The sequence below is a fragment of the Opisthocomus hoazin genome, chromosome 8, assembly GCF_030867145.1.
Source record: "Opisthocomus hoazin isolate bOpiHoa1 chromosome 8, bOpiHoa1.hap1, whole genome shotgun sequence".
Taxonomy (NCBI): domain Eukaryota; kingdom Metazoa; phylum Chordata; class Aves; order Opisthocomiformes; family Opisthocomidae; genus Opisthocomus; species Opisthocomus hoazin.
This window is the reverse complement of record NC_134421.1, coordinates 17,541,489-17,555,209: the sequence shown is the minus strand read 5'-3', so window position 1 is coordinate 17,555,209 and position 13,721 is coordinate 17,541,489. Positions and strand designations below refer to the sequence as shown.

General features: G+C 58.2%; 1 protein-coding gene across 1 annotated transcript; it reads left to right on the top strand.

Annotated features, from left to right (window-relative positions):
- Positions 1-1,706: 1,706 nt before the first annotated feature.
- On the top strand, positions 1,707-12,752 carry PMM1 (phosphomannomutase 1). The gene is made up of 8 exons (XM_075427746.1): positions 1,707-1,916; positions 2,032-2,149; positions 2,980-3,056; positions 3,263-3,354; positions 5,632-5,731; positions 6,577-6,652; positions 9,665-9,780; positions 11,035-12,752. Exons 1-8 carry the CDS (start codon positions 1,848-1,850, stop codon positions 11,155-11,157), a joined length of 771 nt encoding a protein of 256 aa, XP_075283861.1. The 5' UTR covers positions 1,707-1,847; the 3' UTR covers positions 11,158-12,752.
- The last annotated feature ends 969 nt before the right edge of the window (positions 12,753-13,721 follow it).

The following is a 13,721-nucleotide window of genomic DNA, read 5'->3' as shown; positions in this document are numbered from 1 at the left end:
CTGGGAGAAGCGTTTTGACTTGAACAGAGTTTCTCAAGGAGCATGACAAATAAGCTGGAGAAAGCACAGCAGGCAGTTGAAGTTTTGGAAAGCTACCCTGGTTGCGTAAACCCGATAGCGCTGTAGGAGTGCGAAAATGTGAATGCTGACCCGTATTTTAGCAGGCTTCCCAATTCTGGGAAGCGCCCCGAGGTGGCACTGCTGCCTTGCAGTGCAGGGAGAGCAGCTCCTGCTTTTGGGGTGTCTGGAGCAATGTCAATGTAAGAGGCAAGGAGGAAGGTCTCTCCCCGACGAGAAAGCTGCAGGTTGGAGCAGCCAGGAGGCAAGACCACAGGGCAGCTTGGGCTATGGCAAGAACTGAGTGCTGCAACGGTGAGCTGGCAGGTGTTCGTAACGCCACACCTCGTCCGCGCAGATGCGGCAAGTCTCGTCCTTGTACAATGTTGTGGGTTATGAAAAATGAAGTCTTGCATTCCTGAAACCCCGTGAGCTCACTGTGCATCTGACCCCGTGGCTGGCTGTTGGGAGTCCTGGGTGTTAGCTCACGGCTCTGCTGTGTGGGAGAGCAGCTCTTTGGCTTCTTGTAGTCAAGCAACCGGAATCCAGAGAGGCATCTCTGCTCACTCTTCAGCAAGCGATAGTAGACACGCTTCAAAGCATTCGTATTCTGCAGTAAGCGTCCGTCCACACGTTAACTGATGAGGGATATATATATCACACCTAGACAAGCCCTATAAATGAGCATAACCCTAAACAAAACTAAAAATTCAGCACCCAATTGTGTACTAAGCAGTTGGGTGCTGAGAGACCGTTCTGGGAGCTTCAGTGCATCTGAGAAGAGAGTCCAGCTTTCCAGAGGTGGGAGCTCATAACCAGGGCCTGATGCAGAAGAGCCCAGGGGCCATGATTTTGCAGGAACGTCAGTGCCAGGGCAAATGCCACTTGCAATACCCGCCTGAGACTGCTGACTCACTATATTATGGAGGCAACTCACAGGAACAGTGTGGAAATAGCTATCCTGGTGGCTTTAACTGGCGGATGCAATTAATGCCTCCCCCAGCAATTAGCTGGGGATGTTTTGGTAAACCTTGTCCGAGGCAATAGCACAGAGGTAAATTATTAACATTGCTTCTGCCCATCCCCCTTTCATTGAGCAGGGGCAGGAAAAATGAAACCACGAGCGAAAACCAGAATCTGTGAAGCCACACGAACGCTTCATTTGGGGAGGAATCTGGTGGAGAACTGGGAAAAGGGGTCGCACGATGTCCTGGAAGCAAATAATACTGAGAAAAAATGATCATAACGTTAAAAAAACACCATCTTCCCTGCCTGTTACAACCTAGCTCAGCACACTGAGCGCTGTCTGGGGAGAGCAGGCAAGCCAAGCGCTGAGGAAAAGACACTGAATGTTCCACGTAGGTTGGTTTTGGTGATGGAAAATAAGGAATTATTTGTAGGAGACGGCAGCCAGGCAGGCGGCTACAAATCGGGCCAGCGTAATACGGAGCCGCAGGAATGCGATCTGCCCCGGTGGTCTGATCACATCCTAAGTGGCTCGGGGGTAACTGCCGGGAGGGTCGGAGCAAGAAACGAAGGGGGCTTTGCCTAGGGGGGTGGAGGCTGAGAACGGGGTTTCTCCGGTGACCACACCAGCTGGTAGCAGCGTGCTGTCAGCGGCGCACGGTGAGGCCCGGGGCTCTGCCGCTCCTGTCCCCTTCCTCAGGACAGGGACCCCCCGGGCAGGGACCCCCAGTGCCGCCCCGGCTGCCGGGGAGGGCGGCGCGGCCGCCATCGCTCCCCCGGTGCGGTCCCGCCTCCCGCTGGCAGGGGCCGGGCCGGCGGCGGGGATGGCGGCGGTGCGGGGACGGGTGCTGTGCCTCTTCGACGTGGACGGGACCCTGACGCCGGCCCGGCAGGTAGCGAGGCGCGGGGGGCGTTTTGCGGGGGGTTGCTGGGCGGGGGGGGAAGGCCGGGTCAGCATGGCGGAGCTCGTCCCGCCGGCCGCGGCCTCACCCGCTGCTTCCCCTGCAGAAGATCGAGCCGGAGGTGGACGCGTTCCTGCGGGAGCTGCGGGAGAGGGTGCACATCGGCGTGGTGGGGGGCTCCGACTACGCCAAGATAGCCGAGCAGCTGGGGGACGGGGACGAAGGTGAGACGCGGACCGCGAGGTTAAACCACCACCCCCACCCCCCCCCCGCCGCCCCGGGGGTCCCCCTCGTCCGAAACCCGACCCCCGGGCGGGAGCCGCCGCTCGGCTCCGTCCCGCTCCGCCGCGGGCAGCCCGGGATGCTCCGGCCCGCGCGGCCGGCTCCGGCCTTGGCTTTGGACCGGCTTCGTTTGGGCTCTGATAGCCCCCCCCCTTGCCGATTTCCCCTCCCTGCTGCCCCACGGCGGGGTCTCCGGGGGGGTTCCTGGTCGCGTTCAAACAGGGGCGTGGGGTAGAGGAGGGAGCGGGAGCTGCCCCCTCGCCCTCCCGCTCCCTCCACCCTCTGGCATGGATGCCAAGCGCGGCGGGGCTCCCGGCTCTGCCTCCTTGGCGGGGGGGAGCCCAAGAAATTCCCGGAGGCTGAGAAATTCCCGGCTGAGACTGCGTGTTGGGGTTGCAGGAGGGGCTGGAGTTAGATAACCAGTAACCCCAGTAACCCCAGCACCCTGGCAGTGGGGAAGGGGGGGAGGAGGGAGAGCGGAGTAACACGCACGTGGTTGAACGCCTGACATTTTGGAGCCCTTATCTTCGTCCTGCTACGGATTGAGGCCGTGACCTCGGTCAGGTCGGTTCCCCCTGCGTGCGTCAGCTCCCCCATCTGCGAGCAGAAGATAATCTGCTCGCCCACTTTGCTGAGACCGAGGAGGGTCGGCGGCCCGTTGTGGAGCGCGGGAGATGTGGAAGGTGCAGTGCTACGGTCCTGAGCCCCGTCCCTTCAGCCCCTTTTCCCAGGCAGGACTCAATGTTTCCTTTTTTGTTTCCTTCCCCCTCAGTCATCGATAAGTTTGACTACGTCTTTGCGGAGAACGGCACAGTGCAGTACAAGAACGGGCAGCTGGTCTCCAAGCAGGTAGGTCCAGCTCCCCTTGCAGCCATGGCTCTCGTTCCCTGTGCCCTGCATGCTGTGGGGAGCAGCGCCTGGCCCCGGGAAGATGGGCGGCCTCTTCTCTTCTCCCCAAATGCCGGATCTGAATGTCTCACTCCTCTGGGTCATGTTCTCAGGTGGGCTTCACGGGAGATCGAGGATCTTCCTCACTCCCCCTTCTCTTCCCACAGGCCATCCAGGACCACCTGGGGGAAGAGCTGCTGCAGGATCTAATCAACTTCTGTCTCAACTACATGGCACTGCTGAAGCTGCCCAAGAAACGGTAATGGCCGAAGCCCATGCAAATGGCGGTCATATCACTGATTTCTAGGGAGCTCTGGGCTCCAGAGCTCCCCTAAGAGCAGCTGAGCTACTGAACTTGTCTTGCTCCGGGTTTGATCTTAGTGTCTAGATGCCCTGCGTAGGATCACCGTCCCACCAAGCTGGGCACCGTGGGTGAATAAGGGAGGAGAGCCTTGTGCTGGAGAGTCTGCACGATTTTTTTCGCGTAATCCCTGCTCTTTTGCCCCTTGGATTTTCTTTCCTGGGAAGCAAGGTACAGCCACTGCGCGCCTCTCATTTAGGACAATGGTACCAGCTTGTTACTGGTCAGGGCATCAGGCATCGTTGGTCCTATGAGTTTCCAGACAGACAAACAATGGCTCTTAAGACAGGAGGTCCAGCGCCTGTGCACACAGTTTCACGCTGTTTCTAACCCAGTGTCACTCGGTGCCACTGGTAATGGGGCTGGCCCTGCTCTGTGCCCGAGCGTGTGATCCTGTCCGCGTCCCCCTGTGAGATCCAGCAGCCACAGGGTGAGCTGGGGTGGAAGACCAGGGAGAGAAAAGGGTGGTTCTCCACTAGATCAGCTCGCCGTTATCTCACAAAGAAGAGAGAGGGAAAAGATGGCACAAAGGTGGACGGGAAGAGCGGGAGGACTGTTTTCGGAGGCAGCCTGCAATTAAACCAGCCCGGGTGCGGTGTCAAACCGCCCCTTGGACCACGGTTTCACAAATGCTTGAAGGCGGTGTGAGCCAGCAGTGCTGTGGAAAGCGGCGGCTCGATCCTTGCCTCGCCCCAGCTGGTTTGCTCCTGCTCTCCACTCGTGTTTGTACGGCGAGCCCGAGCAGGCGAGCTGCCTCGTCGAAATTAAGTTGGTGAAAGTTGCTAAACTGTGATCCAGATTAGTTGCCTGCTGTGAGTCACCGTGTGGCAATACAAGGACCGTGCCAGGGTGGCTCCTTGTGATGGGACTGCCAGCTGAACATGCCCCAGAAAGCGTGGGCTGGGAGCCAGAACCCTCAAGGCTGTCTGGTTGCCTCATTGCTGTCTGGTTGCCCAACAGCCGGGTGAGGTTTCTGCTCCCAAGTGCCTCTGTGGATTTAGGCTTACGGGATTTCTAGCAAAGCAGGGACTTTAACCCACATCTCCCGAGTTTTGGCCTGAGCCACCGAACCTTTCCTGCTGCAGAGATGCTGCTCCTGGGTTACAGGCGTGGCTGCATGGCTGCCCGTGCGTCCATTACCCGTGATGTTCTTCACTGTGTTACGAGACAGGAGGTGGGGAGTTTTTTTCCCCCAGACTCAGACTGGTGAGCACTTTGTCACAGAGAAACAGCGGGCAGAGCTGGGAGGGACGGCAGAGGGTTCATGAGCTCAGGGCTCCTCAGCTGGGCAGGGAAAGGGATCTCCCTGCTCCAGCTGGGCTACCACAAGGGTTTAAGTCCATTTTCAGATCGGCAGTGCTGCCGTCCCCTGTTGTTTCTGCCCCACCGGTGCTGGCACCTGTCTGACCCCTCGGTGAGCTATTCTGAGGTGACAGGCAAACAGATCTGGCTGGGTTTATAGCGAAGAGAAAAGAAGGGAGCGGTTTTCTGCTGGCTTAGTGCTTTGAACCAGCCCAGCGAGGAAGCGGCAGCGTAGTGGTCCCAGTGCAAGGTGAGGGTGGCAAGCAGGGACTGGGTCCTGTCGCTGCAGGCTTAGATAAGAGATGCAGTCAAATGTGCAGGGGACAAACGGGAGATGCAAAGGCCCTGCGGGTCCTACCTGATTTGAGTCCCACAAGGCAGCCCTGATTGTTCACCAGCCTGCCACCGGACATCTGCAGCCAGTTGCGCTGACCTGGTGAATCCCACTGCCCCAAGGTATTGCCAGCTTCAGCCAACATTTCTTAAAAGCCTCCAGAGATGGAGGTGCCACAGTCTCGTCAGGCGGTTGGTCCAGTCCAGGCAATAGCTGTCCTTGCAGTTATTCCAACATCAGAAAATGTTTCCTGTCACCTCACCTAAGCTCGTTGCTCCCAGCCTGTCCCCAAGGCACTCAGGAACTGTTTATTCCTCTTCTCTTACAGTCTCTATTCGTAAAACTGAGCCCCTTGGAGACCTTAAGCAGAGTTGTTGATGCCTGGTCTCTGCCTGGTGTGAAGCACCCATGAGCGGGCATGACTCCTCTCCCCCTGCGTGTCCCTGCAGAGACTGTGTGCCCACCGAGCAGCCATTCCCCTGGAGAGGTCTGTTCTTCTCTCCCTGCCCCAGTAACCTTGTGCCCTTGCCCACCCACAGAGGAACCTTCATTGAGTTTCGCAACGGGATGCTGAACATCTCCCCCATCGGACGGAGCTGCACGCCAGAGGAGCGAATCGAGTTCTCCGAGCTGGACAAGGTAGGCTTGTGAGGCCAGGCTTGGGCTCACCCTCTCCTTTGCTGGTTTTGCACGACCGCAGATCTTGGGTCTTACCTGCTTCCCCCCACCCCGAGAAGAAAGGAGCCCAGCTTCAAGCTGTGCACCAGGCCAACACATGCAGCAAGGTGGAGACAGGACTGGGGGTCAGAAAACCCAGGCGGAGACGTGGATGAATGGAAGCATTTGACTTCGTTGGGGAGCACCGATGCAGTGGGGTGGCCAGCAGGATTCCTTGTGCTGTGGGAGAGCCCCGGGGAAGAAGGCACTTATTTAACGGGGTGTTTCGTCATTCACGGTAACCAGAGGTGGCCCAGGAGCTGTCTTCTCTGTCCCACTCTCCCAGCCCTAACAGAGCTGGAACTAGTGGGCTTTCCAGAGTGGGAAGGCCACGGTGGATCTGCTGGGCGGATCTCTGGGGCGCTTGGCCCATGCTCAGAGCAGTTTCTGACTGGGGGAGCTTTCTTGGGGCTGAGAGATCAGTCGGACTTTGCAAGGCTATTTAAGCGAAGCTGGAGACTTCGGGTTATGAACCGGGCTTCTGGGAAACTGAAGCAGTTGCGTTTCATTGCCGAGGAAGGGCTGGGATCTGCTCTTCCCAGGAGCCTGCTGGAGCTGCCCTGAGCTGGTGGCCTTTTACGTGGACACTGGGCGGGACTGGTGAAAGCTGGCTAAATGGCATTATGCTGGGGCTCGGCGCAGGTGGGAAGAAAGCAGAGCAATAAGCCAGAGTTGCCCAGCAGACCGCTTATGGTGGATTCTGGTAGACTGTCAATATCTAATTGTTCAAACCCTCTTTCCTTCGCTTTCCTGTGTCTCCTCTGCAGAAAGAGCGGATCCGGGAGAAGTTTGTGGCAGCCTTGCAGAGGGAGTTTGCTGGCAAAGGCCTGCGTTTCTCTCGAGGTGAGCGGAGGAGGCTTCCCTGGCTTTGCCTTGGCCTCTCTGTTGTGTTTCCCATAACGTGCTGGGAAGGGGATGCTGGCTGTTCGCTCTGGGGGCCTGGAGACCCCGGGAGGAGCACGAGGAACTTCTAGTCCTGGTGAGCTGCTGCAGCGGCGTCACATTCACATCCATGGCAGGGCGACAGCAGAGAATAAACCGTGCTGTGGATCTGCCTCCCTGGGAAGCAGCCAGATGGGCGGGTTTCTGCCCCGTGGTGTGGTCCCTGCCTTAATTCCAGTTAGCTCTGCGGAGCCCACCCCTGCCCGAGCGTCGGCAGCAGGGTGGCCAGCAGAGCGCCAGCCACGTGCTCTCCTCTCTAGGAATGAGACAGGAGCCTCATGCCTGTCTTGGCTCTGGGGCTTTCCTAGGAGGGCTGGCTACAAGGGAAGCAGCTTTCTTCCCTGAGGAGGAGCTGCCAAGAGGCAAGGAGTTTGCAGCTCCATGCTGTGGGCTTTTGCAGGGCCACTTCTTGGGGTGGCTCTAACAGCCAGCTTAGCGAAGGTGAGGAACCGAAGGAAGGGCTGGAGCAATTCTGGGGGTCTGGCCAGGATGGGAAGGAAAATGACGGTATATAAGTGGTGGGGCTGACGCTGGGAGAAGGTCCTCCGCAGAGCAGATGGGTATGTGTGAGGTGAGAAGGTGCCCTGTGGCAGCCTAGCCAGAGGGCAAGGGGGTGCCGAGGCTGGGAGGCAGCAGGTGACACCCCACTCTTGCACCCACTGTGGGCCAGTACCAGGGGTCTGGGCCTCTGGTTCTCCAAGGGCTTTCCACCTGAGAGCCTCCCCTGGCCTTCAGCATCCTGCCAGGGACATTCTCTGCTGCCCACCACACTGACACACACCGTTTGTCACAGCAGAGAAGGACCAGGTCCCCGCCGCCATGTCCCCACAGGTGCAGAGCATGAGAGCAGGACAATGGGCCTTTCTCCTCAGACTTTGGGAAACCACCATGAAGAGCCCATTGTGTAGAAGCATAAAGACAAGGGGAGCTGTGGGCCCCCCGCTCCTCCTCAAAGAAAACGCGGAGTGTCTCAGGTCGGGCATCCAAAAACAGGGGCATGCAGAAATCTGGCTCTTGTGCCAAGCTCCACGTGCCTTGTCCTGGGCTGTGGAGGACGCAAGCCCCAGAGATGGTAGGAGATCTCCCTGCAGCTCCCGAGACCCGTGCTCTGCCTAGGCGAGGGACTGCGCTGGCTGTCCTCCACACCACCTTTTCTCCCTTTGATTTCCTGCACTCTCCAGCTGGCGTCAGGAGCCGCTTCTTGCTGCCCAGCTCTGTTTAACAGGCCAGAACACAGCCACCTCAACCAGCCAGGGAAGAGAAGAGCATGGCATCAGGACGTTGGTGTTTGAACAGCCTGGGGGTCGGTGCCTCTTCTGCAGCAGGGACTGTCCCCCGAGGGAGTCTGTCTATTCACCCCCTGCCTAAGAGAGGCAGGGTTGTGATTTATGAAGAAGGAGAGTGTGAAGCTCCAGGGTTGCTGGTGGCCCAGTAGATTGCCTGGAGAAACAGGGGGGCTCCCTTGAAACCAAGAGGAGCAGAGACCTGATCTGGCAGGGAGAGCCACGTCTCAGCTCAGATCCCGCTTCCTCCAGGCTCCGAGCGAGACCCAAACATGTGCGTGCCCTAAGTCGCTGGCTTTGTTTTGGGAGGAGCGCGTCACCTGTGTCGGTGATGGGACAAGGGACTGGCTGTGCAGCCTGTGCACGCAGCCGGGTGGCTTGAGAGGACGGGAAAGGTTCTGTGTCTGTGCACTCCCAAAAGGCAGCACGGTGCTGGGGTATCCTCCGGCTGGTATAAGAGCAAGGGCTAGGAAGTTCATCAACCCTTGGTGGCTGTGGGTGTCCATGTGCTTGCGTATGCATGCTGTCTGGGAAAGCTCCCTTACCTCTGTACGTTTGTCCTGTCTGCCTTGATGTCCTTCCAGATGGTGAAGGGTCTGGAGAACAGGTCCTATGAGGAGCGGCTGAGGGAACTGGGGCTGTTTAGTCTGGAGGAGGCTGAGGGGGGACCTTACTGCTCTCTGCAGCTGCCTGAAAGGAGGTTGTAGCGAGGCAGGTGTTGGTCTCTTCTCCCAGGTAACTAGCAATGGGACAAGAGGAAAGGGCCTCAAGTTGCGTCAGGAAAGTTTCTTTACTGAAAGAGTGATCAGGCATTGGAACAGGCTGCCCAGGGAAGTGGTGGAGTCACCATCCCTGGAGGTGTTTAAAAACTGTGCAGACGTGGCACTTCGGGACATGGTTTAGCAGGCGTGGTGGTGCTGGGTTGACGGTTGGACCTGGTGATCTTCGAGGTCTTTTCGAACCTTAAGGATTCTATGAGTCCGTGACTTCTGTGGTGAGAGGTGACAGGCCAGAGTGGTGCCCCGATTATGTTGATGGGCTCATGGTACCTCCACAGCAAGGTCCTTGGTCCTTGACTAGTGTGCAGAACCTGCTCGGGGCCTGCAGCGTGGCCAGCTGGGACCCTGAAGCTGGGCGGTGCAGGGGGTTTGCTTTGTGTTTGCAGGGTGCTGGGAGCCCCGTGTCCCTGCAGGGCTAAGGAGCGTCGGAGCAGGGGTCGTAGAAGGGCCAGTGGTGTCCACAAAGGAGCCGAGGAGAGAGAGTGGTGCCAGTCTCTAAGGGCATTGTCCCCCTGCTGGGACACACAACGTGCTAGTGCTGTCTGCAAGGCGTGACCCCCAAATATCCCCTAGTGGGTGCATCTCTTGGGACCTCCCACCCCAGCATCCTGCCCTGCAGCCCACTGGTTCCTGCTTGCCTGCAGTCAGGGGGGCCGTGCTGATGTCACTCCAGCCTGTTGTCATAGGAACAGCATCTGCCACTGTCCTAGCCACACGCTGGAGAGGCACAGCAAGGCAGAGCTGGTGCCTGGCTGCTGTCTGGGGGGAGCTCCTGCCTTTCCCATGGTGGGGGGACACCCTGCCAACTCCCACCACCCTTTCCTGATGCCCTCCCTTCTTTCTGCTGGCAGGTGGCATGATCAGTTTTGACGTCTTTCCAGAAGGCTGGGACAAGCGCTACTGCCTCAATGTGCTCGATGATGAGAGATTTGACACCATCCACTTCTTTGGGAACGAGACGACCCCTGTGAGTATGCTCCTCTCGCCCCACGCGCGGCCACTTTCCTTCCTGGACCTGCTCCATCATGAGGGCAGTGAAGGGCAACAAAGCTGGTGAAGGGTCTAGAGAAAAAGTCCTATGAGGAGCAGCTGAGGGGATGGGGCTTGTTTAGTCTGGAGAAGAGGAGGCTGACGGGAGACCTCATCACTCTCCACAGCTACCTGAAAGGAGGTTGTAGTGAGGTGGATGTTGGTCTCTTCTCCCATGTAACTAGTGGTAGGACGAGAGGGAATGGCCTCAAGTTGCGTCAGGGGAGGTTTAGATTGGATATGTGGAAAAATTTCTTTACTGAAAGAGTGGTCAGGCATTGGAACAGGCTGTCCAGGGAAGTGGTGGAGTCACCGTCCCTGGAGGTGTTCAGAAAACGTGTAGGTACGGCTCTTCAGGATGTGGTTTAGCAGGCATGGTGGTGTTGGATTGACAGTTGGTCTGGATGATCTTAGAGGCCTTTTCCAACCTTAATGGTAGTGTGATTCTATGATTCTGTGATCAGGGGTCCCACGGCTTGAGTCACGCTGGCACAGACCTCTAGCAGTGTGAGGGGGAGAGATGCTCTCGCACGTGTTTGTGGTGCTCTCATGACGGTGGCAGGCCCGTTGGGTGGCGGGGAAATCGCCCTGGATTCACCATGCTGGGATGCAGGTCCACCTCAGCATCACTTTCCACCCCCCAGCAATCCTTGGGATGGGGAGAGCCACTCCTCTGGCCCGCAGGACCCAAAACACAAGTCCCCAGCACTTAGGAGAGGGCTTTTCAACAGCAGGAACGGCTTCGCTTTTGCTTTAGAGTGGTGGAGGATGATGCTTCCTCGCTGCTGTAGACCACCTTGGCTGTACACTCTGCTCTTTCCAGATGATGGCAACATCTGCCCCCCAGATGTGCCCACCCCACCTCCTGCTAGCCCCTCTGCAGGCAGGGCAGGGGTTAACCCCAGACTCCTGGACAAGCTTTGCTGGTCTAGGACCTTCCCTGTCCTGTCTGTGCTCCTCACCTGGCACTGAAGAGGGGAGGCAAGAGGGAGGGACCAGGGGTCCCAGCCCAGCCTCTTCTGCCTCCCTGGGCCAGCCAAGCCCTGGCAGCCCCTTCCCAGCAGGTCCCTTCCTGCCCAGCCGCTGGCTCCCACCCCAGCTCCTCACAGGACAGAGCAAGGTGCGGATTCAGGGGTGAGGATCCTCTGTCAAGACCCTGCCAACGTTTTCCCTGTTCTCTATTCCCCTGCAGGGAGGGAACGATTATGAAATCTATGATGATCCCCGCACTGTGGGACACAGCGTCCAGTCCCCCCAGGACACGGTTCAGCGATGCCGCGAAATCTTCTTTCCAGAGAGAGCAAACGAGTGCTGACTGCCAGGCCCCTGCAGCCCTGCCCCGGTCCCACCCTCTCCCCCCGCCAGGAAAAGCACCTTCATTTGAGGAATCTGCTCAGGGTAAACCGAAAAAAACCCCACTTTCCAGAGGTGGTTGGGACGTAACACGTGAGTGCGCATGGGTGTGCAGGAGGGGGCCTTCGCTGAGCAGCCCTTCGGCACTCACCGTCTGCGGCTGGGGCTTGTTGGACCAGACCCTCCTCGCCTCTGGAGAAACTTCTCTCTCGCCAGTTCGGGCCATGGTGGGCGGCGATGCAGATGCTTTCTTGGTGGGAAAGCGTTTGAAAGGGACGGTCACGAGAGCGCGTGCGTGTCCATCCCGTGCTCCCTTCCCTCTTCTCTTCTTTTTCATTCTGTTTAACACTTCTGCATGAGGGAAGAGGCGTCTCGCCTTGCTCTCCCCTTGCACCTTGGCCGGGGAGGCTGGGGCTGCTGAGGCCCCCGGCGCTCTCAGCAGAGCTGCTCCAAGGCACGAGGCCAGGGAGGCCATTTGCTCCCAGCCCGTGGTGGGACGGGGTAGCTGCGACCCCAGCTCATTGCAGCGTTGGGCATCCTAACGGAGAGGGTCACCACGTCCTTCACCTCAGTGCCACACCGCGCCAGTCCCTACAGGTGACCTGGGAATGACAGTCTTAAAATGACTGGGCTCCTGCTCTGAGCTTCGCTCAGGTGCGTGAAGAAACTAATTCTCTCTTTAGCTTACAAAAAAAACCCAACCCGGGGTTTATTTCCTGTGTTCTGCGGAAGTTCTCAAGTCAGATGCATTCTGGTGCAGCTGGAGGATGCCGGGCACCTGGCGTGCTCAGAGCACCCTGGGGAGCAGCTGTGGGCAGAAGGCTTCCCGATGGTCTCCCCACTCCCATGTCCATTAGGTGTCACAGATGTGTCAGTGTAAAACCTTACCCAGGGCATTCGTAACAGACCAAGTCCCCTCCTCCCCGGTGCTCAGCTTTCCATCCTGCTGCCAGAGACGTTTTCAGAGAGGGCCAACACAGGCCAGATCTGGTTCCTCGTGCCGACGGAGGTACCCGCTCAGCAGTGCCCTCCAAGCTTGCTTTTCTGCCCCATCTCATCTCACACGCTTGGTTTACATGGTCACCATTAGGGAGGCTGGTTGCCCAGTGCAGCTGTCACATCACCCACCCCTCTCTTCTCCTCGGTCTTCGCGGGCTGCAAAACCACCTCCCTCCGTCAGCCCTTGACCTCCTCCCTCACGTTGGCCCTTTATTCCTGGCAGTTAACGCTGGGGCGTGTGGCCTCGTTGGTGATGCTAGTCATGACTCGGTGCTCAAGTTGTCTGGTGTTTGTAGACCTAGAGCGTACTGGAGGTTCCTGCAAACCACCCCCCTCCATTGCTCCCTGGGAACCTTTCTCACCACATCCCTGCTGGTGTGGCACTGCCCCAGCTCTTGGTCCTGTTTTCTCTCCCCTTTTTCTCCTGTTCCTGCTTTCCTCACCATTGCTCTTCGTCTCCCACCTCGTAGCTGGACTGCAGAGAGAAGTTTCTCAGCTGGCTACTGCCACTTAACCAAGGGACCGCGTTCCTCAGGCGAGATTCGTTGGTGCTTTCAGACCCAGGGCAGGGCTCCCGCGTTGCCACGGGCAGGGTCCTCAGTGGACCTTGGCACTGCTGCCTGGCCGCAGGAGCAGGGCTGCTGCGTGACCAGCGCTGGCGGAGTGCTGGCTCCTCCACCTGACTGCACCCTGTAGTTCTGCAACACATCAGGTCTGTAGTGCATCACGTTTGCATGAGCGCAGCTGTCTGCCCAGCATCCAGAAATCCCTAGCAAATGCACAAATTCCTCTTGCTACACAGAGAAAATTTCTGTGTGGGAGAAGAGGACCTGCTGGGGACGCCTGGATGCAGGGTACCCTTTTCACAGGCCACTGATTTTGGCCCTCCACTGCAACCTTCATGGAGGAATCACGTGTTTTGTGGTTCCTCCTTCTCTTTTTCACTGTGGATAAGGTGATGTGTTGGTATTGGGGGATTTATTTTTCCTGTAAGTCTGTTCAAATCAGCAGGATCTCTAGTGAGATTGGTGAGTGAAGAGCAAGGCCTGGTCCTGAAGGCACCGTGGTGGCCTTGGGGGCTGAGATGACTTGCATATCTGAAGGGAAGGGCAGTCTCTGTCCAAGGCTGCTCCTGAAGGCAGCACATCCCTTGCTCAGGGTGGGGGGAGCTGCAGGGCGAGCAAGGCAGAGGCAGGGATGACCTTCGAGGCACGAGCCATTGCTTGCTCTGCTCAGGAGCTCACGTGTGCATGGGTGGGATCGGGTTCAGGAACCTTCCCCGTTCCTGTCTCTGTCTTGCACCAAGCTTGGGCTAGTGGAGGGCACCTCCTGCCAAGACACTGTCCTGCTGGAAGGATGAGGAGGAGGATGGCGTCAGAAGCAGCTGGGGCAACCCCACAGTCTCAGAGCCACAGAACGGTCGAGGTTGAAGGGAGCTCTGGAGGTCATCTGGTCCCACCCCCCTGCTCAAGGAGGGCCACCGAGAGCCCCAGCTGCTTGCCCCATGGTTTTGCGGGCAGGGATGGG